Source organism: Heterocephalus glaber, unplaced genomic scaffold, assembly GCF_053883595.1.
Source record: "Heterocephalus glaber isolate CG9 unplaced genomic scaffold, H.glaber_assembly_v1.0 deba00001720, whole genome shotgun sequence".
Taxonomy (NCBI): Eukaryota; Metazoa; Chordata; class Mammalia; order Rodentia; family Bathyergidae; genus Heterocephalus; species Heterocephalus glaber.
In genome coordinates this window covers 4,451,233-4,469,571 of record NW_028258433.1, presented here as the reverse complement: position 1 = coordinate 4,469,571, position 18,339 = coordinate 4,451,233, and the positions used below count along the sequence as shown (strand labels likewise).

General features: G+C 33.7%; 1 protein-coding gene across 4 annotated transcripts in view; it reads right to left on the bottom strand.

Moving 5' to 3' along the window:
* The window catches only part of Brca2 (BRCA2 DNA repair associated), a 76,136-nt gene that overhangs the window by 34,476 nt on the left and 23,321 nt on the right, over positions 1–18,339 (bottom strand). For all 4 annotated transcript variants that reach the window (XM_004854764.3, XM_021266507.2, XM_021266510.2 and 1 more), the window contains exons 10-15: positions 16,807–17,919; positions 10,324–15,285; positions 8,512–8,607; positions 2,796–2,865; positions 965–1,398; positions 193–374 (exon numbers count right to left, since the gene is read on the bottom strand). In XM_004854764.3, the coding sequence (XP_004854821.2) occupies positions 193–374; positions 965–1,398; positions 2,796–2,865; positions 8,512–8,607; positions 10,324–15,285; positions 16,807–17,919 (6,857 nt within the window). The remainder of the gene's footprint in view (positions 1–192; positions 375–964; positions 1,399–2,795; positions 2,866–8,511; positions 8,608–10,323; positions 15,286–16,806; positions 17,920–18,339) is intronic.

The following is an 18,339-nucleotide window of genomic DNA, read 5'->3' as shown; positions in this document are numbered from 1 at the left end:
GATCACTTGGACAGGATAAGGCAGTCTGCCTAAGGAAAGGGAGGTGGCCACCAAAGGTTGATGTAGAAATATGATTTCATTATCTGTTCTAGCAGTCATATGCTGATTCTTCAAATAAAACAATCTGCAGATCCTAGTTAATAAAGTCACCCTTTTCTATAAAAGCTCTAAGTATTATAGACAAAGGTGTACCTGTTTATGAGAACATGCAGAGGGAACTCGGCCTCCAACTGCTGCCTTCAGAGAGATTCGAGGCAGAGTGGATGTTTTTGCAAGGTACAGACTACCTGGTTGTGGAAAAATATGCTGCCTTTCTTTTTTTTTAATTCGAATATCCTGTATTTCTCTGGCTTTCTGAAGGCTTGTCATTAAATCTGTTGAAAAACAAATTAGCAAAAAATGAAACTGACTATAAATTTAAAAAGTACAACCCCTGCTTTACAAAATTACTTATCAATATTCTCAAATTTTACATGCAGAGAAAAAAAAGAGCTCCTAACCACTTCTAAATATTCAAGGATTTTAAAAAACTCAACTTGTAGAACTGTATAAATAGAAATACATCTATTATTTTTGTCTCAATTTTGGAAGAAAATTTGTAGTATGATAAATCTATTTCAGTAAGAGCAGTCTAGATTGTGTCTAATCGCCTATTTTTTAAAAGAAGAAAGTCTACAAATAGTTATCTTCAAAACACAACATGAATCAGGCTGGGGATTTAGCTCAGTGGTGCTGCTGCCTGCTTCGCAAGTACAAGGTCCTGAGTTTGATCTCCAGTACCAAAAGAAAAAAAAACATGAAAATAATTTAAACCTAATCTCTGGATTTAGATAATCTGAAGCATTAAAAAAGGTTCTGAAATTATTAATCACAACAAATTGGGGAAACCCCTCAGAACATAATATTTAGTGAGATAAATATCTAACCAAAGGAAAAAATAGTCATACAAATTGTCTTACAATACCTGAAGGTTCTTCTTTACACTTTGTGAAAATTATGTCTGTTGCTTGATTGGAGCTGTTTTTGTTAAACTGATGAATCTCACTATCATTAACATTATTTTCACTATCACCAGAGCCATATTCATCTATATTTTTTTGCTTTTGTTTGTTTGCCTCTAAATTAATATCCTTGCTCACACAATATTCATCTCTGTGAAAACATGATTTAGTTTTGAAAGGTGGAACAAAGACTTTGGTTGATTTGCCTGTAGTAATTGGGTATTTCATTTTTTCATTTCTTAGAGTAGGAACATTATAAAATGGCTGTCTTGAAACTGGGTAACTGTTTGAAGATTTTTCCAAAGTCAAGTGTTCATAAAGATGAGATTTAGACAGAAGTTCTTGAGCAGGTGCAATAAAATTTAGATTCTGGATTTCTTGACACTTGTTACTTGTGCTACATTGGAGAGAAAATAGATTATTTAGCAGCAAATGTGCACATACAAATGTTTGTGCAAATGAGGACCCTCAAATGCCCCACGGCCATCCTATCCTGGTAATTGTTACACATTCATCATGGTTGCTATCCCAAAACGCCATCATACTTTTCAAGGCTATGACTGTTTTGCACACACTTATTCCCAGCCTTGGACTTTACATGACAGGAAAGCCTGTCAAATGAGGACCTTTTCAATGTGTCCCCTCCACTCTACCACAGTGCTCCTTTCTTATACCCCCTTCACCTGGGGAACTATTTCCCCTATTTCTTCTCTGTGGGTCCTATCAATGGTCCCATCTCTCATGGTCACCTCAGGAGCCTTCCTCTGAATTAGTACCCTACCTTTCTCTCATTTAAGAGAAGCACTAAATAGCTGACCGGAAGATCTGTGTGCTGATAGGGCTCTTGTCAATTGTTGGCTTCACTGGGTGATGCCTCGCAATGTCGTTTCATCTGAGTACTCTCAACTGTCAATACTTTTAGGTCTTTTTTACTAGGCTGATCACATTCATTCCTCACAAAATCTTCCAGTCTCCTGTTAACTTTGTGAGCCAAGTGTGGGAAGAAGGCTAGGGATTCTACTGATTGACATACAGATTTCTACTTCATTTCAGTTTTCACTGTTTTCCTCAGTTGTCCCCTCTTCCCTAAATCACACTCAAATCAGAATTCTAATTCATTTTCTCCATAGAATAAACTTCTAGTCTTCTGAAGAAAAGCAATAAATGCCCATCAGTAGGGGAGGAGATACAGATGCTTCTTAAACAGAATTTCAATTAATCTCTCCATTTTCTACTCTACCATGGGAAGGACATGTTGCTAATTTGAATCTTCCTCAGGTTCTTTAGGGGAAGCTGGGTAGTTCTTTGCTTGCTCTAACGTTAGGTTTTAATTTTCTTAGGCTTGCTATGTCATTCATGTTTTTGGCTTCTACACTCTTGTTTCTTTTGATCAGTGTTCTGAAGAATTCTACGTTAAAAAATTCTATTGGCAATTCCGGTAGGGTTTAGAGAGGGAGGAGAGGGAAAAGAATATTTTTAACATTTGCTGTCTTTTTATTGATTTATTTCCTTAATCCATCTCAACCTTAGTATATCATTCATAAAAGTAGAATATGATCTGTTGTGCTATTTTACAAAGTTGCCTAGAAACTGGAAAGTGAAATAAAAGTATGAACAGTACTATAAAACACTACCAAAACATTAACTTTTTAATCCTGATTCAGGCTTTCAAAAACAGAAGTGTTAACTTCTTTACTATAGATTTGTGCCACTGGTTTCAGAAATATTAATTTTTTAAAAAAATGTAATTTTCCAACATTAGTAGAATTTTAAAATAATTTAAACACATGTTACCAAGAGGGTCCACAGGTAACTGGCTCTAAAGAAATGTGATGTGTAAACAGCTTTCTATCTTTTATTGTACCTAGAAAAAAATAATTTGACATTAATAATGAAAGTCTAATGGGAGATTTTATTTTCTATTTATTACATACATTATTATAAATATTCACACAAAAATCTGAGACAATTATTTTTAAAATTTATGAATAAAAAATAACTATCAAAAGAAACACTTGAGGGCCAGGGATTTAGCTCAGTCTTGCCACCGCCTGCCTTGACAGTGCAAGGTACTGAGTTCGATCTCTGGTACCAAAAAAACCCAAAAACAAAAGCAAAAAAACCCTTGATTCTCAAATTAATAATGACCAGATAGGAAATAACTCATGGTACAAACATGTAAATCAGTTATAAATTTAGTCAGCTGATGATAACAATTACAGCTCAAAGGTGTTGTCAATGGAAACATCAATCTAAAATTTACTCTTATCAAGATTTTAAAAGCCTTAGGTACTATTCATCTTCAGTATATGATTTATACCTATAATTAGTCCAGTGATAGGGGACTGGCTGAATAAATAAGATATACCAATGTATACCACATGATCAAGTACTATGCAACCATAAGAAACAATGAAGATCTCTATGTACTCAAGAAGGGATCCCTAGGTAAAATTTACAAGCAAGGTGTAAAACAGTGTATATATGTTTTGAAGAAAGGACCATGAGAATACATACTTGTATATACATATTTGTTTATTTTACAAATAGGGCCATAAGAAAAAATATATATGTTTATTTTACAAAAAACCCCTAAAAGAATAAACTGGAAACCATTAAAAATTGTGAGCAAGAGGTGGGAAATATGGTGAATAGTATGGAATGATAAGGGTGGAACCAAGACTTCTCTAAGTACATCTCTGTGTAGTGTTTACAAACAAGCTATGGAAAGGTTTTATTTTTTTCAAATGTAAGCGTAAATAAAAAAATAACTCTACAACTGAAAACAAATAGAAACAACTCTATCAAACTGGTAAGCACACACTGAAAAATCATTTTGACATTTAAACACAGCACTTTGACTATATTCTTAAATGATATATATTCTGAGGAAAAACTGCAAAGAATTTTTCATCTTCCCTTAGCAGATTTTTCATTAGTAGCTTAAACTGATACTGTGAATCTGAAACTATTTTATGCATATACAGTACTGTGGGACAGTGATTCTCAAAGATATTCTCTATGAAACTGAGGAGTGCCCACAGTCTTTCAGAGAATTCAAGCTGTCAAGCTGTCTTAATACTATTAAGATGTCTTTTTCACTGTGCTGAAAAATATTTGCCCTGATAGTTTATTCTGCTATATCTGCGCAACCACTGTCTCAAGAAAATATACATTCATGAATAAGCTAAATGTATTGTTTTTTTTTTCCTTCACAAAATTACCAACAGCCAACAAACTACATTATTCAGACTTGGGTAATAAGCAGATATTTTTTCAAAATTGAATGAAATGAGTTTATCACTGCAAGGAAAAGAAGTCACAGTATTTTTGCCTGTAGTAAAATTCAAGCTCTTAAGTGAGAAGTTAGAATTTGAGGAAGCTAGTATCCGACTACAAACTTGACAGCTTCTTAATACTTGGACTTTTTAGATTAGATCAGTGATGTCAGTAACAAAGGTGATCAAAATTGTATAATAAATTTTGTCAACTGTTAGAAGACCTGCACAACTCAGTAAACTAACATTTTCTAAATTACCAATGGACAATGTTACAAATATTAAACTTTCTCAACTTTAATTTCTAATATGATAAATATCAACAGATATAATCCACATATACAAATGTTCTTTCAGAATTTTTGAGACTACAAAGAAGTTCTGAGACATATTACAAACAAAAAGCTTCTAAACTACTGCAAAGCAAAAATGGTTTTATTGCGCCGGAATGTAGCTCAGCGGCACAGCACCTGCCTGGCAAGCGTGAGGCCCTGAGATTGATTCCTGGTACCAAAACAAAAAAAAGGTTCTTATTCGGAACTAAAAATGTAAGCAAAACAAATAACACCATCAGAAGTAATAATATGGGTAGCATCCAAATCTTTGTTTTTATAAAATATTAATTACTGAAACGATCTTTGGAGAAAGGGCTGACCCCAGCACTAAGGTAGGGTAACTACAAGAAAGATAAATCGGAGTCATTTATAGGAAAATTGATGTACCTTGAGACCAAAATGTTAAGTAAAATATATCACACACACGCGCTTAAATATCTCATGGTTTCTCTTACATAAGAAACTGAAAATATAAATAAAGAACAAAATAAAAGATACACGATAGGAAGTAGGGAGGTGGATCTTTCTAAAAAGGGAAAGGGACCAAAAGCGGGAGGGTAGGGGAGGGGCAAGGGATGAAGAGAAGGAGCTAAGATGCGTTGCATACATGTGCCAATTCCACACAAGGAATGTAAACATTACGTACTGCAAACATGTGCAAAAGAGGGGGTGAAATTTAGAGATGGATGGATAGGGGAGGGAAAGAAGGGAAAGGGGATGAAAAGAAAGGAATTAAGATATATTACGTACATGTAACAATTCCCAAAAAGGAATGTGAACACTATGAACTACAAAAAATGTTTTAATAAAAAAAAAAAGATTCCACAAAATCTTTTTATCATAATAAAAAGTAAGATGCTCAAAGATTAATCAGGGTACGTTAAAAACAAAAGCAAAAAAATCTTGGGAAGTTAAAGAGGTTTCTACCCCCAAATCTGAGATAATTTGAACATTAAGAAGCATGTTTCCTTTTTCTAAATAAACACATTTACAGTGTAATTGCCTATAAGTTTTATATACCTTATACATAAAAATCCATGAAATTATTTGCTACCATTAACAGTGACAATTATATCAATTTACTCCTTATTCTGAAAAGTTTTAATTAGAATAATTAAGCATTTATCTTGCCTTTTTTTTTTTTTAGAAGGAACTAAAGTTCATTCCCAGTTGCTAACATAAAGCTCTTCCTTGCTGAATAGTAAATTTGTAAAGAGTAAAAGACTGTGAAAACCCTAAGAAACTGAGGCATGAGGATTCCAAGTTCAAGCCCAGCCAGGGCAACTTAGTAAGAAAAGTCTCAAAAGTGAAAACCAGGTTTTCCATCTCCAATTATATAACTGACTCAGGAAAGTGGATGTTAAAATTTTGAGTGAAAGACTATTATATAAACAGCATATTCTCAGCTCCCAGCCCAGAGGAAGGGGCTTCTGGGCCACTGTTCCACCACTGCCAGCACAGAGGAGGTGAACCATGCAGGCGCAAAGAGCACCCCCCACCCACACAGAAATGAGGAGACATGTAAACAAGCCTCAAAACCAGACTTCCAGATTACCTACAGCAACCCCAAAGGGAAAGGAGATGGAACACTCTGATACTCAACCACCTGGACTCCCTGAACTGACAATTAAAGACGATCTGGAAAAAAGGAAATCAGAAATAATTTCTCAGATAACAGCAGAGATTGTGCCCATAGTGCAAGACATGATTAATAAATTGAGAGAGGACACAGATAAAAAGATAGAGGAGCTGAGGAACATGTTGGAATCCCAACACAGGAAACAAATGGAATCCATAAAATAGATGCAAACAGATTTCCAGGAGATTAAAAACTCCACTGAAAGTCTACACAGCAGAATGAGCCAATGTGAGGACAGAATTTCACATATAGAAGATAAGATTGCAATTAGTGACCAGGAAAAGAAAAATTGCTTTAAAATTGCAAGGGACCATGAGAAATCAATCCAGCAGCTGCTAGACGATGCAAAGAAGAATAACATAAGAGTGATTGGAGTCAACAAAGAAATAGCAGAGAGTGCAGATGACATAAAAAACAACTGTTCACTGAAGTAATGGTAGAAAACTTCTCAAGCAGGGGAAAAGAACTTGTCATACAGATAAGTGAGGCATATAGGACTCCAACTAGCCTTGATCAAAAAAAATCTACACATAGGCATATAATTGTTAAGATTTCAGGAACCCAACAGAAGAACAAAGTTGTACAAGCAGTTAGAGAAAAGAAACAAATCACATAGAAAGGAAAGTCCACCAGAATCACAGCAGACTTTTCAATGCAAACCCTCAAGGCAAGAAGAGCTTGGAGTGACGTATTCCAAGCCCTAAAGGAAAACAGCCTCCAACCCAGACTGATGTACCCTGCAAAACTATCTAACAGTATATTCTCAAAGTACCAAAGTATCATGTCAGATTGTTTGCTAAATGCAAATGGGAAAATATACCTTTCAATAAAATGATCTTGTAATTAGCATCTTAATCGTGTAGTCAAATCACCTGACATTCTGTGCCTCTCAATATGATGCAATACATGTACAAACCTCTTTGTGGAAGCATTTGTGCCAAAACTGCAGAATCTTAATTAAGTCCAAACAGGAAATAGAGTAAATGACACCCAAAGGAAACAAATCCAGAATGTGTGACAGTCTATAAAATAATTGGCTTGGTCACATTAGAGTTGATAAATAAAATAAAAACTTTAAAAGGTAAGAGAACTATTGTAAATTAGATTGTATTAGACATTAAGTGATACCCACATACTATATATGTTTCTTTCTCTCTTGGGGTGTGTGTGTGGTATAATAAAAAATACAGTGAATGGTTTGATTTAAAAAAATGTATTATAATAAAAGACACATTGCCATTAATCCCTCTCAAAATACTCTTTCTCCAGGACTTACTGATGGATTAGATATGAAGTATGAGGAAATAAGAGTTAAAGATATTATTAAGGGGAGGCAGGGATTTAGCTCACTGGCACGTGCCTGCCTCACAAGCGCAAGGTCCTGAGTTCGATCCCTGGTACCAAAAACAAATATTATCAAAGTTTTGATATGATCAAATGGCAGAATGGCGGAGTCCTTTACGAGAAAGCAAAGGCAACAGAGCAAGTTTGGAGCAAGTTTGGAGCAGGTATGGAATAAGGAGTTCATCAATGGCCACATAATTTTAAAATGCATAGTAGCAATCCAAGTAGAGATGTACCAAGCAGGCAAATGAATGAGTCTGGAGTTCAGCTAAGGCTGCAAGCATAATTTTGGTAGTACTGAAGTTTAGGTGGAGAGTAGACCTAAGGACACCTGAAGTGTTCCTGTGTAGAGTAAGGAAACAATAAGGAAGAACTATTAAAAAAAACAAAAACAAACAAAAAACACTACACATAAGCAGTCACTAAGGAAAAGAAGCAAAGAGACCACGGAGGGCTGGAGAAGTGATCAAAACTATGTCTCATGTGTTTGGAAGATGGAGGCAAATAAGAACTGAGAAATGACCATTGGGTTTGGCAACAGAGAGATAGTTCCATAACTTAGAAAAGACTGTGAAATGGTGATGGCCAAAAGCCTGACTGAAGTCTAGAACCCAAGCTTTAAATTATCATGCTACAATAGTTTTAGCTTAATTCTTAAGAGCTTTTTTAAAAATTAAAGTCATTATCTTATAATCATTTTAAACTTTCCAATTATGGGCAACCTCACCATCAAACTTGGTATTATGAAGGAAAATTCCACCTAACAACCAAGTCAAGATATAGTAAGTTACAATTAAACTATACTATAAAAACTTTTATACCAAAAAAAAAGATATATACCAAAAAGAACTGAGAAAAAAAGCACATAATGCATCATACCTAGAAGGGAAATATTCATAAAAAGAAAATTTTACCATCAGGAGTGCTTTTCGAAGCTTTTAAGGATTTTCCTTCATTTTCTATTATCCTGTCAAATTCATTTAACAAGCTTCTTTTAATTTGAGATTCTCCTAAAAAGAAATTTCCGTAAATATTTGTAAATTATATTAATTTCATTTTTAAAACCTTACAGTCCATTTAAAAAAATTAAAATACTGACTTTTACAACATGTTAAATAAAAATATATAATTATAAAAATTGAGTATTCCTTTTAAAAGAGAAAATTCATTTCTCAGTAACAATTTAATTTCTACCACTTTTTGATCATTTAAAGACAAGCTACTTTTTAAATAGAGTGGCACTGAGTATAATTCTAAGTCTTGGGCTGGGGATTTAACTCAGTGGCATAGCACCTGCCTGGCAAATGTTGAGGTCCTGAGTTCGATCCCCAGTACCAAAAAGAAAACAAATCAAGACCAGTCCAATAGAGCACCCATATAGTCTGTATCCACAAACTCCATAATTCTAAGTCTTGACAAGAAGGATAAACAACATTTCTTCAAACTGATCTTTTTCTGGGTTGACAGCAAACTCAAGGATGAATTTATTATATAGGTCCATGAGTTAGGATCAGTAGGGTAGAGAATATTTTCAAAATTACTAAATCATATTCAAATATTAATAATAGTCATAATTTTATCCCCCCCCCTTTTTGGAGGTCCTGGTGATTGAATCTCAGGCCTCATGCATGCTAAGTAGTTGCTCTACCACTAGCTATATCCCCAGACACTAATAATTGTAACACTCCTTATTTAAAAATTCTAACCTGGGGATATAACTCAGTGGTAGAAGGCTTGCAGAGGCTAAGATAAAACCCTAACTCAAGTGCTTGCTTCAGCAGCACACATAATAAAAGCATAACTCAAGGTATGCATTTGTGTCATGCTGAGATACATGGTAATAAGTACTCTGATTTTTTGACAGTTTATTACAAAGAATTAATTTGTAGGATTTAATAAGTCGAAATGTCCATGCAAGCCCTTATCAGGGCATTAGAAGCCTTTTTCAGGGGTTTAATTGTTCAAAAAAGAACATGCACTATTCAAATAACCAAAAGCTGATAAAGGTATATATTTATATATACCAGAAGTGAAATTACATAGTAACATTGTTGAGAATATTCAGAAGTCTGAGTTGTTTTTGTTCTAGATAGAAGGCAACTTCAGTATACACATGGAACAGAATGGATTGCTATAAATAAAGCTATTATGGATATCTTTTAAGTACATACACTTCTGAACTTTCTGCTAAAGGACATCAAATAGTTTCAGGTAATTATTATAAACTTACTACTTGCCCATGAAATAAACCATACAGAATGTAACCTGGATAACATGTATGTAAATCTGAATCCAGTAGCATGACCTAATGAACTAACTGGTTTCAGCTACCTTTTCTGCAATATGAGAGGGCTGGACAAGATTTTTGATATCTGAAATATTTTATGAGTCTATAGGTGTCTAAAAGTAGCTAGTTATTTAAGATCATCTAAGTAAGAGTTGGAGACTGAGTTTTGGCATTTACTTTAAATGTAACTAATCAACAGATTCAGTAATTTAAGATTATAGTCAGAGACTACCAGAAAACACCCCCACACTTAAGATCCTCAAAACACGACTTTTTGGTACACAAACTTAAGAGATATCAAGAATCAAATCACATTCTCTCAAACTACATGTAAAACCCTAAAAAACTTATAACACTCTAATCACTACATCAGGACTATTGTGACTGAACACTTTTAAAACAGATTGGAAAACCAAAAAGTAAAAAAAAAAACACTTACCAGCTGAAACAAGGGCATCTCTTCTCCTTTTTCCAGTTCTTGAATTTAACAAAATCCTTTCATTTTTTTGGCATGTACGAAGTGAGTGTTTGGGATGACTTGGTGGTTCACAATCAGTCAGCTCATCATCTTCCATAAAAGCTTTAGCAATCTCTACTGCTTCTGTTTCAAAATAGTTTTCTGGTTCTTTGGGGCAAGGAGAACGTATTTCTGCCCTTGTTTGCACAGAATTATTAGGAAAAGTTTCAGTTTTACCAATTTCCATTATATTTTTGGGTAAAGCCTGTTCTTCCCCCAAAAGATGCGTGTTCTCAAAAAGTGATGCTTTGGATCCTAATATCAAGTGTCGTTTGTCTTGCTTAAACCGAGAGCGATATGGAGAAACTTTAATAGAGTGATTACTTTCTGATGAACCAATTTCAGTTTTACAGTTACTCGATAATTTAAATTCATTATTGTAGGTTTTTTTCATTTTAGAATCTATAGAGTGTTCCAGGGTTCTTTTATCAATACAAAGTGGAATTTTCGATACATCTAGTCTAGATGAAGGTGAATGCTCAAGAGTATATTCATTTATTAAATCAAATTCCTTTAACATTCCCTTAACTTTGTGTAAGGCACTTTCTGAAATTGAAACCTGTTTTCCACTTGCTGTGCTAAATCCAGAAAAAGCAGATGAATCTGCAGTATGCTGAAAGTTTTTTGGCGGTGATACTTTTTTGGGGGTATGCATTATAGTACATTCTTTTGTGAAATGGTCTGAATGTTCATTATTTTTAAATACTTTGGAAAAGAGTTGCTTTGTACTACCATCTGTTTTAGAAAACACCTGTCTTGCCTTTTGTAATGAAGCATCTGATATTTCTACAGATTTTCCACTTGCTGTACTAAAAATCCCATAAACATTTGTAGAAGAGGCTGACTTGGGAACCTTCCCTGTATTATTAAATTTACATATATCTGAAGCTTTCAAGCTAACACAAGCTGGTCTTTCAGAAACTTTCTCCAATTCAGACATACTTTTGTTATGTTGCAAACTTCCTTCATTTTGAGTACCAGCAAAAACCTTACATGAATGTGTACATTCTTCATCATCTAGAGAGTTAGGAAAAATAACATCCTCTGAATTATCCAATGCCTTATTATAAGCTGTCACAGTTTTTCTTTGGGAAGTGTTTGATTTACTCTCAGTGCTTTGGTTAATTTCCTTATTGTTATTCTCAGTGTTTTGGTGAATTATCTTCTTAGAGTTTTCCGTAAATATCTTTTTTACTTTTTTAATCGAGTCTTGTGAAATAAGGACTATTTTACCACTGGCTGTACTGAATGCCGGTGGCCTTACCTCAATATTATCTGAATCAGATACAGCCAAGTTAATGGTTGTATTTTTATTTTTGCATGGTGAAAAGTTAGTCACAGGTTTCTGAACACAAATATCTTCACTTACGGCTTGTGGATATGTGTTTACTTCTTTTATATTGGGAACTTCTGGAAAACCAGTGTTATTTTTATCTTTGACATTCATGACTGACTCAATACCAGAATCAATTTTATTTTTTGAGAGATATCCTGAATCATCATGCATATTATCAGAATGACAAACATCAGAATGGTAGCTATCAGATATGCTACTGTTACTCAAATGAATTAAATCTTGTTTTTCAGAGAGATAAATTTTGTCATTTTCAGTTGTGATACTGCTTGAACTAATTTTATTCAAAGGATTTCCTACACAATCCTGAGAATATTCTTTTACACATACTACCTCAGCAGTATTTATTTCTTCTTGCTGCTCATCCAATTCTCCTTTAAGCCACTTTGTCACTTTAAACAGTAAAGCTGGATTCACAGAAATTTTTTTACCATGTCCTGTGAAAAATCCTAAAGATTCTTCAATAGTTGAAAAAGGAAACTGATTTGTGCAAGTTGTAGGGCTGTTCACTGTTTCTTTTTCTACATTTCCATGTACTTTAACTTCCAAAGAGATACTATTTGATGTTTTGAGATTTTCAGTTTGTCTTTGTAAGCTATTAGTTAGGCTGGGTAGCATACCAGTTTCACTAAAGTTTTTATTATTTAGGGAATTCTGCGTTTCTTCACGCTTTGGGATAGAGGTTATTTCAGTTGTTTCACATACTAATTCAAGCCCTTCTTTACAGTCCTCTCTGTCTTTGACATTTTTTGCTGCTTTGTGACTCAATTTGGTAATTTTACTAACATCTTCCTGTTTTTCATCAAAAAGATTTTTCACTTTGTCCAAAGATTCTTGTGCAATTCTTACTTTTTTCCCACTAGCTGTACGAAAACCCAACAGGTTAGGTTCTTTGATATTTTCTATTTGACATTCAGGTTGTTGCAGGAGACTTAACTGAGTTCCAGTACCAGCCGGGGTACTTTCTTCCAATATTTTGTTTTTCATCGTGTTTGTTTCCCCATTACTTGAAATGTCCATTTTGTTCTCTATGCCAGAAAGTAATTTAGAATTCAGAGAATCTGAAAAGTCATTCCATTCTTCTGTTTTCTGATCAAAGAAATTTACAACTTTACTTAATGACTCTTTGGTGACTCTGATATTTTTCCCACTTGCAGTCTGAAAGAGTGTATTTAAATTGTTTGTATTTTGTTCCATCTCACCTGCAGTTAACTGTTCTTTAGTTGAACTAATATAACTTGTTTCTTCAGCCTTCACAACTTCCAGACAAGTTAAATCTGACAAACTTTCTTTAAGTTGTGTGCTTCCATCACTCATAAACTGGCTAGATAATTTAAAATGTATATTGTGCTGATTGTTACATGGCAAATTATCTCTATGAATATAAACTGTATCATTTTTACTTGAATTGCTGCCACCCGATTTTCCTAATTTACAAATATTTCTACTGGCACCAATATATTTGTTATCTTTATTTTCTGCATTTCTCGTGCAACTTTCAGGATTTTCTTCAACAAAAATGCCAGTAGTCATGTCAATATTATTTTGTAATACTAGTTGGCAATTATTGTTTTTCTTATTTATATTTTTATCATTGTTATGATTTTCTATCTTAAACATTGAGACAATAGAATCATAACATTTACTTGAAGAGAAACTTGGATCTACTTCTGGAGAAGTCTCTTCACTAATATTCTCAATGTCACTGAACAGTTTTAAGGCTTTCTGTAGGGCTTCACTAGAAATATTCAGTTTTGTGCCAAGACCAGAATAAAAACCTCTAAATTCCACTTTACTTTCATCTGTCAAAGAACCAGCAGCACTTTTGTTAGGACTGTTTTTCAATAAGTAAGCAAACTTTTGTTTAACTCCAATTCCTCCAACATTTTTGATGCTGTCTATCTGATCAATAGATGAGGCACCAAATGTGGGATGAAGATCAACATCTTTCCATTCCTCAGAAGTGGTACTTAAGGCAGTCATCTGGTTTCTAGGCACTTCAAGTGTATTACTTTGTATTAAGTGGCTTGCTTTTCTGAACTGTGTAAATTCAAACTGACTTCCTGATTCTTCTAATATAGTAGAAAGTTCTGTAACTTCTGCCTTTTGGCTAGGTGTTAAATTATGGTTTGAATTAAAATCTTGTTTTAATGGTAACATCTGGGAGGTTGTGTGGTTATTTTCACAATCAGAAACAGACGGACTACTCTGCACGCATGTAGGCACTGTTTCAACTGATTGCAAATCAAATATATGAGGTTTGTTTAATTTCTTTTGGTTATTTAATAAGGTATTTACAATTTCAACAGAAGCTGAACTAGTAGGATACTGTTCTTCAATATCTTTGAAAAGCATTTTGCTTTTCTTAATATTATGTTCAGAGACTTTTATTTCTTTATTGGAAGCTGTTCTGAAGCTACCTCCAAAACTGTGACTCGAACCTGGATGTAAGATCCCTGCCCATTTGTGTGTGTAATCATTATTCCTGTTTGGTTTCATATCCAAGGAGATGTCTGATTTCTGATTTTCAAGTCCTGAAGTTAGATGCTGCTTTACGCTATTTCTGTTCTCTTTGAGATCATGGATTGTATTTGATGGGTCAAAATCTTCAGTAATCAGCACCTGGATTGCTTGTTTGTCATCTATGTCTGTATCTACTACCATAGCAGAGTTCTGGAGAATGGATTCTTTTATAAAACTAAAATCTGATCCACAAATTTCCTTAGTCTTTCCTAAAACAGGACTATTCCTTTTATCAGGTATTTGAAAGACAAAATTATTCTCACTGCCTGCGAAAAGTTCTTCAGAGTTTGGATTGGCAGTCATTTCTGAAATTAAAGAAGTTTCTTTTTGATCTTTTTGGATCACTGTTAGACTTGTATCATGGTTGAGTGGCATCTTCAGTGAAGGCGATGCTGCTGTTATGCATTTTTCAAGTGACAACTGCTCAACTTTTTTAGAATTTCCATTTAAAACATATATTTTTTGATTTTTTTCAATGGAAATATTTTTGGCTAATTCAATACCAGTTTCACAATTCTTACATTTTAGTTTCTCTGACATTTTGTGTGATTCTTTTTCTTTAGAGATCATAACTGGATTTGAAGGATTCTTGGAGCTAGGAGATAATATAAGAGGGCTAGTATTATCATGGCCATCAAAAAAGCTTTTCTGTGACTGAAGTGGAATACCACTATATTCTACTTCTGAATGCTGAACTTCAGGCTGATATGCTGCAACTAAGACATTTTCTTCTATATTTGAAACTTTCTGGCTTTTTGAATCTACTCCATACTGTCTTTTCTGTAGGCACGACAGAAAATCCGTTTCTGGGGGTATAAATAACTGCAGTTTTTCTTCATGAAGTTTTGCTTCTTTGTAATTAAGATCTTGAGATATTATTGTAATAGCATAATTACTTTCATTATTGGAACATTTTCTCAGATTTGCCCCAGAAGAGTTGGTTGAAAAGGTTGACTCTTCAGCATCATTCTGTAAACAGTTTCGTTTGACAAAAGAATGCAATAAACCTAAAGAACATAAAGTGACAAAATAAAATTAAAACTCCATCACATTCATTAAATATTCTACTAGGTTTAAAAGAGTAGTGTTTAAAACAATTACATGAAAAACAAAAAGCAAGTGTCAGATTTAAAACAGTTCTACGTATTATCTATTATGAAGGTATTACATTTTCTAGCCAAACATAAAGAAGGCTTTGGGATTTTTTTCAAAATAACATATCAACACAATCAAAATTACTATCTAAGTAAACGGCTAGCTGCCATAAATAAAACTCAAATTTCCAAAAAATTCATAATTTTTATTGGCAAATTAAATGGGAAAAAATTCATTGCCAGTACGGTAGGAGACAGAAAAGGTAGGGGAATGAGAAAACTAACAATTTCCTGTAGTTAATTTTTTTGTATTGAAAAAACAATGAAAAGAAAACAGAGTCTATGGAAGAAGACCTTGAAAGATGACCTAATGTCAGTTATAAAGGCAAATGAGCTAAATTACTATTAATGTTCTTTATCCTTTCAATTTCCTATTAAGTCAAAGTTCTTAATCTCATTTCATTTAACCAGTGATTACTACAATATACTGCTTCATTAGCTTTAATACTGATATATATATATACACATACATATATACAGAATCAGACATTATTCTCTAGAAATTTAACTCAAACATCAAACAATTCCTCTGTACTCCAGTACCACCAATCCTATTCACCTCCATTACAACCTATTGACATTTTCTTGTAAAGAGATAAATTCACCTTTATTTCTTTTGAGATGAAGTTTTATGCTGCCCAAGCTGTACTTAAACTCCTAGGCTCAAGCAATCCTATCTCCCAAGTAGCTGTGACTACAAGTGAGTAGTCAGGGTTTAAAAACACTTTGTAAACATACGGTTTAGTTATTGTTAAGTGAATTGTTGCCAAGACAAAAAAATGACTTTCACTGTTTATACTCTGGAGACTCAGAGACATAGCAATAACTAAGTAATGTCTAAATATCTAAGAAAACTATATAACAACAGTAAAAGTCCTTATTTTAGGACTGCCTTACATTAAATTTAATTAGCAATTAGCTTTTTCTTTTTTGCATGCTTTAGAGAAAATATATAGCAAATAGCACCACATATATGGAGCTGCTTAATTTGCATCTAATAAGCACTTTTAAAATTAAAGCAGGAATTTAGTAGCCAGACTCCTAATGTTTGTAAGTCAGACTCTGTCTTAGCAGTGATGAAGCCAGGCATAATGGCACACACTTGTAGGACCAGCTACTTAGGAGGCTGATACAAAATGATCACTGGAGCACATGCAGCAAGACTGTTTCAAAAACGAAAGATGTGCAAAGTGATGTAAGTTTGATTCTGAATATAAAAGATTACAAAAAAACCTACAGAAGTATCCAGTATATTTTTTTAAAAGGTTAAAGAAATTCACATAATCATTTAAGAGAACTTAACCACCATTCATAAAACTATTATGCACAAATTGACCAAAAAAACCACAAAACCCCACACACAAGAAATGGTACCTGCATCAGCATTTGCAAATGTAAGTGATGCTTCAAAACCATCTGCTTGAAACTGGGCTGAATTGTTGGTTAGTGCTCTTGTTTGTTCTTTCTGCATTCCCTTTCTTTGACAGGATGCTTCATCATTTATAGCATAAATAAACTTTTTTTTTTTCTTTTTCAAAGTGGATATTAAACCTCTATTCTTTAAAGTCCCAGAAGAAGGCATGATAGTGGCTGGCAAGGTTCCATTATCAACTGAACTCAGACATAAAGAATCCTCTCTGTGTGAGTAAACAGTATGTATTTCCAACCCACTTTTAGAGGCTTTAGTTTCTTCTTTAAAGTTTGGGTTGATCACATTATCTGAGAAGAGTGTACAAAAAGTCTCTTCAGATGGTTCTCTTATCTTGAATATAGACCTTTTGATACCTTGAAATACAGGAGATACTGGAGAAGTCCCAGATATTGCCTCTTTCACTGCAAGAATGGAGTCTTTATGAGATTCAAAATGTTCCGCTTCATCTCTCTCATCTACAGATTTTCCCTCATTTGATATCTTTTCTGGTAGACTAGAAATATGTGGCAAAGAATTTTCTGAAGGAGTATGGTTTCCACCTTCTTTTTCACTATCTATTAAGTATTTTTTAGAATACTTTTGGTCACAAGAAGAAATAGGCAGTAGAGGTATTTTCATCTGGGTTGCATTTAGACCTGAGAGTGTTAGCTGAGACCATTGAGAGCCTGAAGATGGTATGGCTTCCTTGGAGATTCTGTCACTTTCACTGCCAAAAGGCTTCTGACTTGGTACATTTGTATCTAAAGGATCACTATCTTTTGGTTCCATTTCAGATGCAAATGAATGTTTTTTTTCTTTCATTTGTTTTTTAGTTTCTTCTTTGAAGTCATCTGTTCTTATTTCATGGAAAATTTTTTTCCTAGTTTTGCTCATTCTTTTTTTTTGTAGATTTCCTGTTCTATGCTTCAAAAAAGATAGTGAAAAACTATCTTCTTCAGAAATGTCTGTAAGTGTTTCATGTACTTCATCTTCTAGGGCATTTGGCATTAACTTTACAAAGTGATCTTTGCAGCAACCTACTTTTCCAAATGAATTCCCTACCATTTTCCCCAATCCTGTTAAAATTTAAAAGAGGCACTTTAATGATTTTATAATACAGCTATAATTTATATTTTTCTTGCCTTAAGACATAGTATATATTAAATAGCACATAATTTAGCATTTAAATAGTTATTCTGAGTGCTTTCCCCCCCACAAGTCACCTTTCCCTATTCTTCTGGAAAAGCCCGATACCAACACATCCAAAGCCTTTTATTCATAGTCCAATCCCTAATAATCTTCCTTTACCAGCTCTAAATAATCAAACCTCACATGTTAAATTACTATACATTCAATTTAATATTTAAGACTTATCAAACCAGATGTTACAATTTTGTGGTGCTACAACTGAGAATAAAATCTCATTGTACATATGTGTATAAATATATATACATTCTCCCAACACGATACCACACACAAACACAGCCAATCCTACA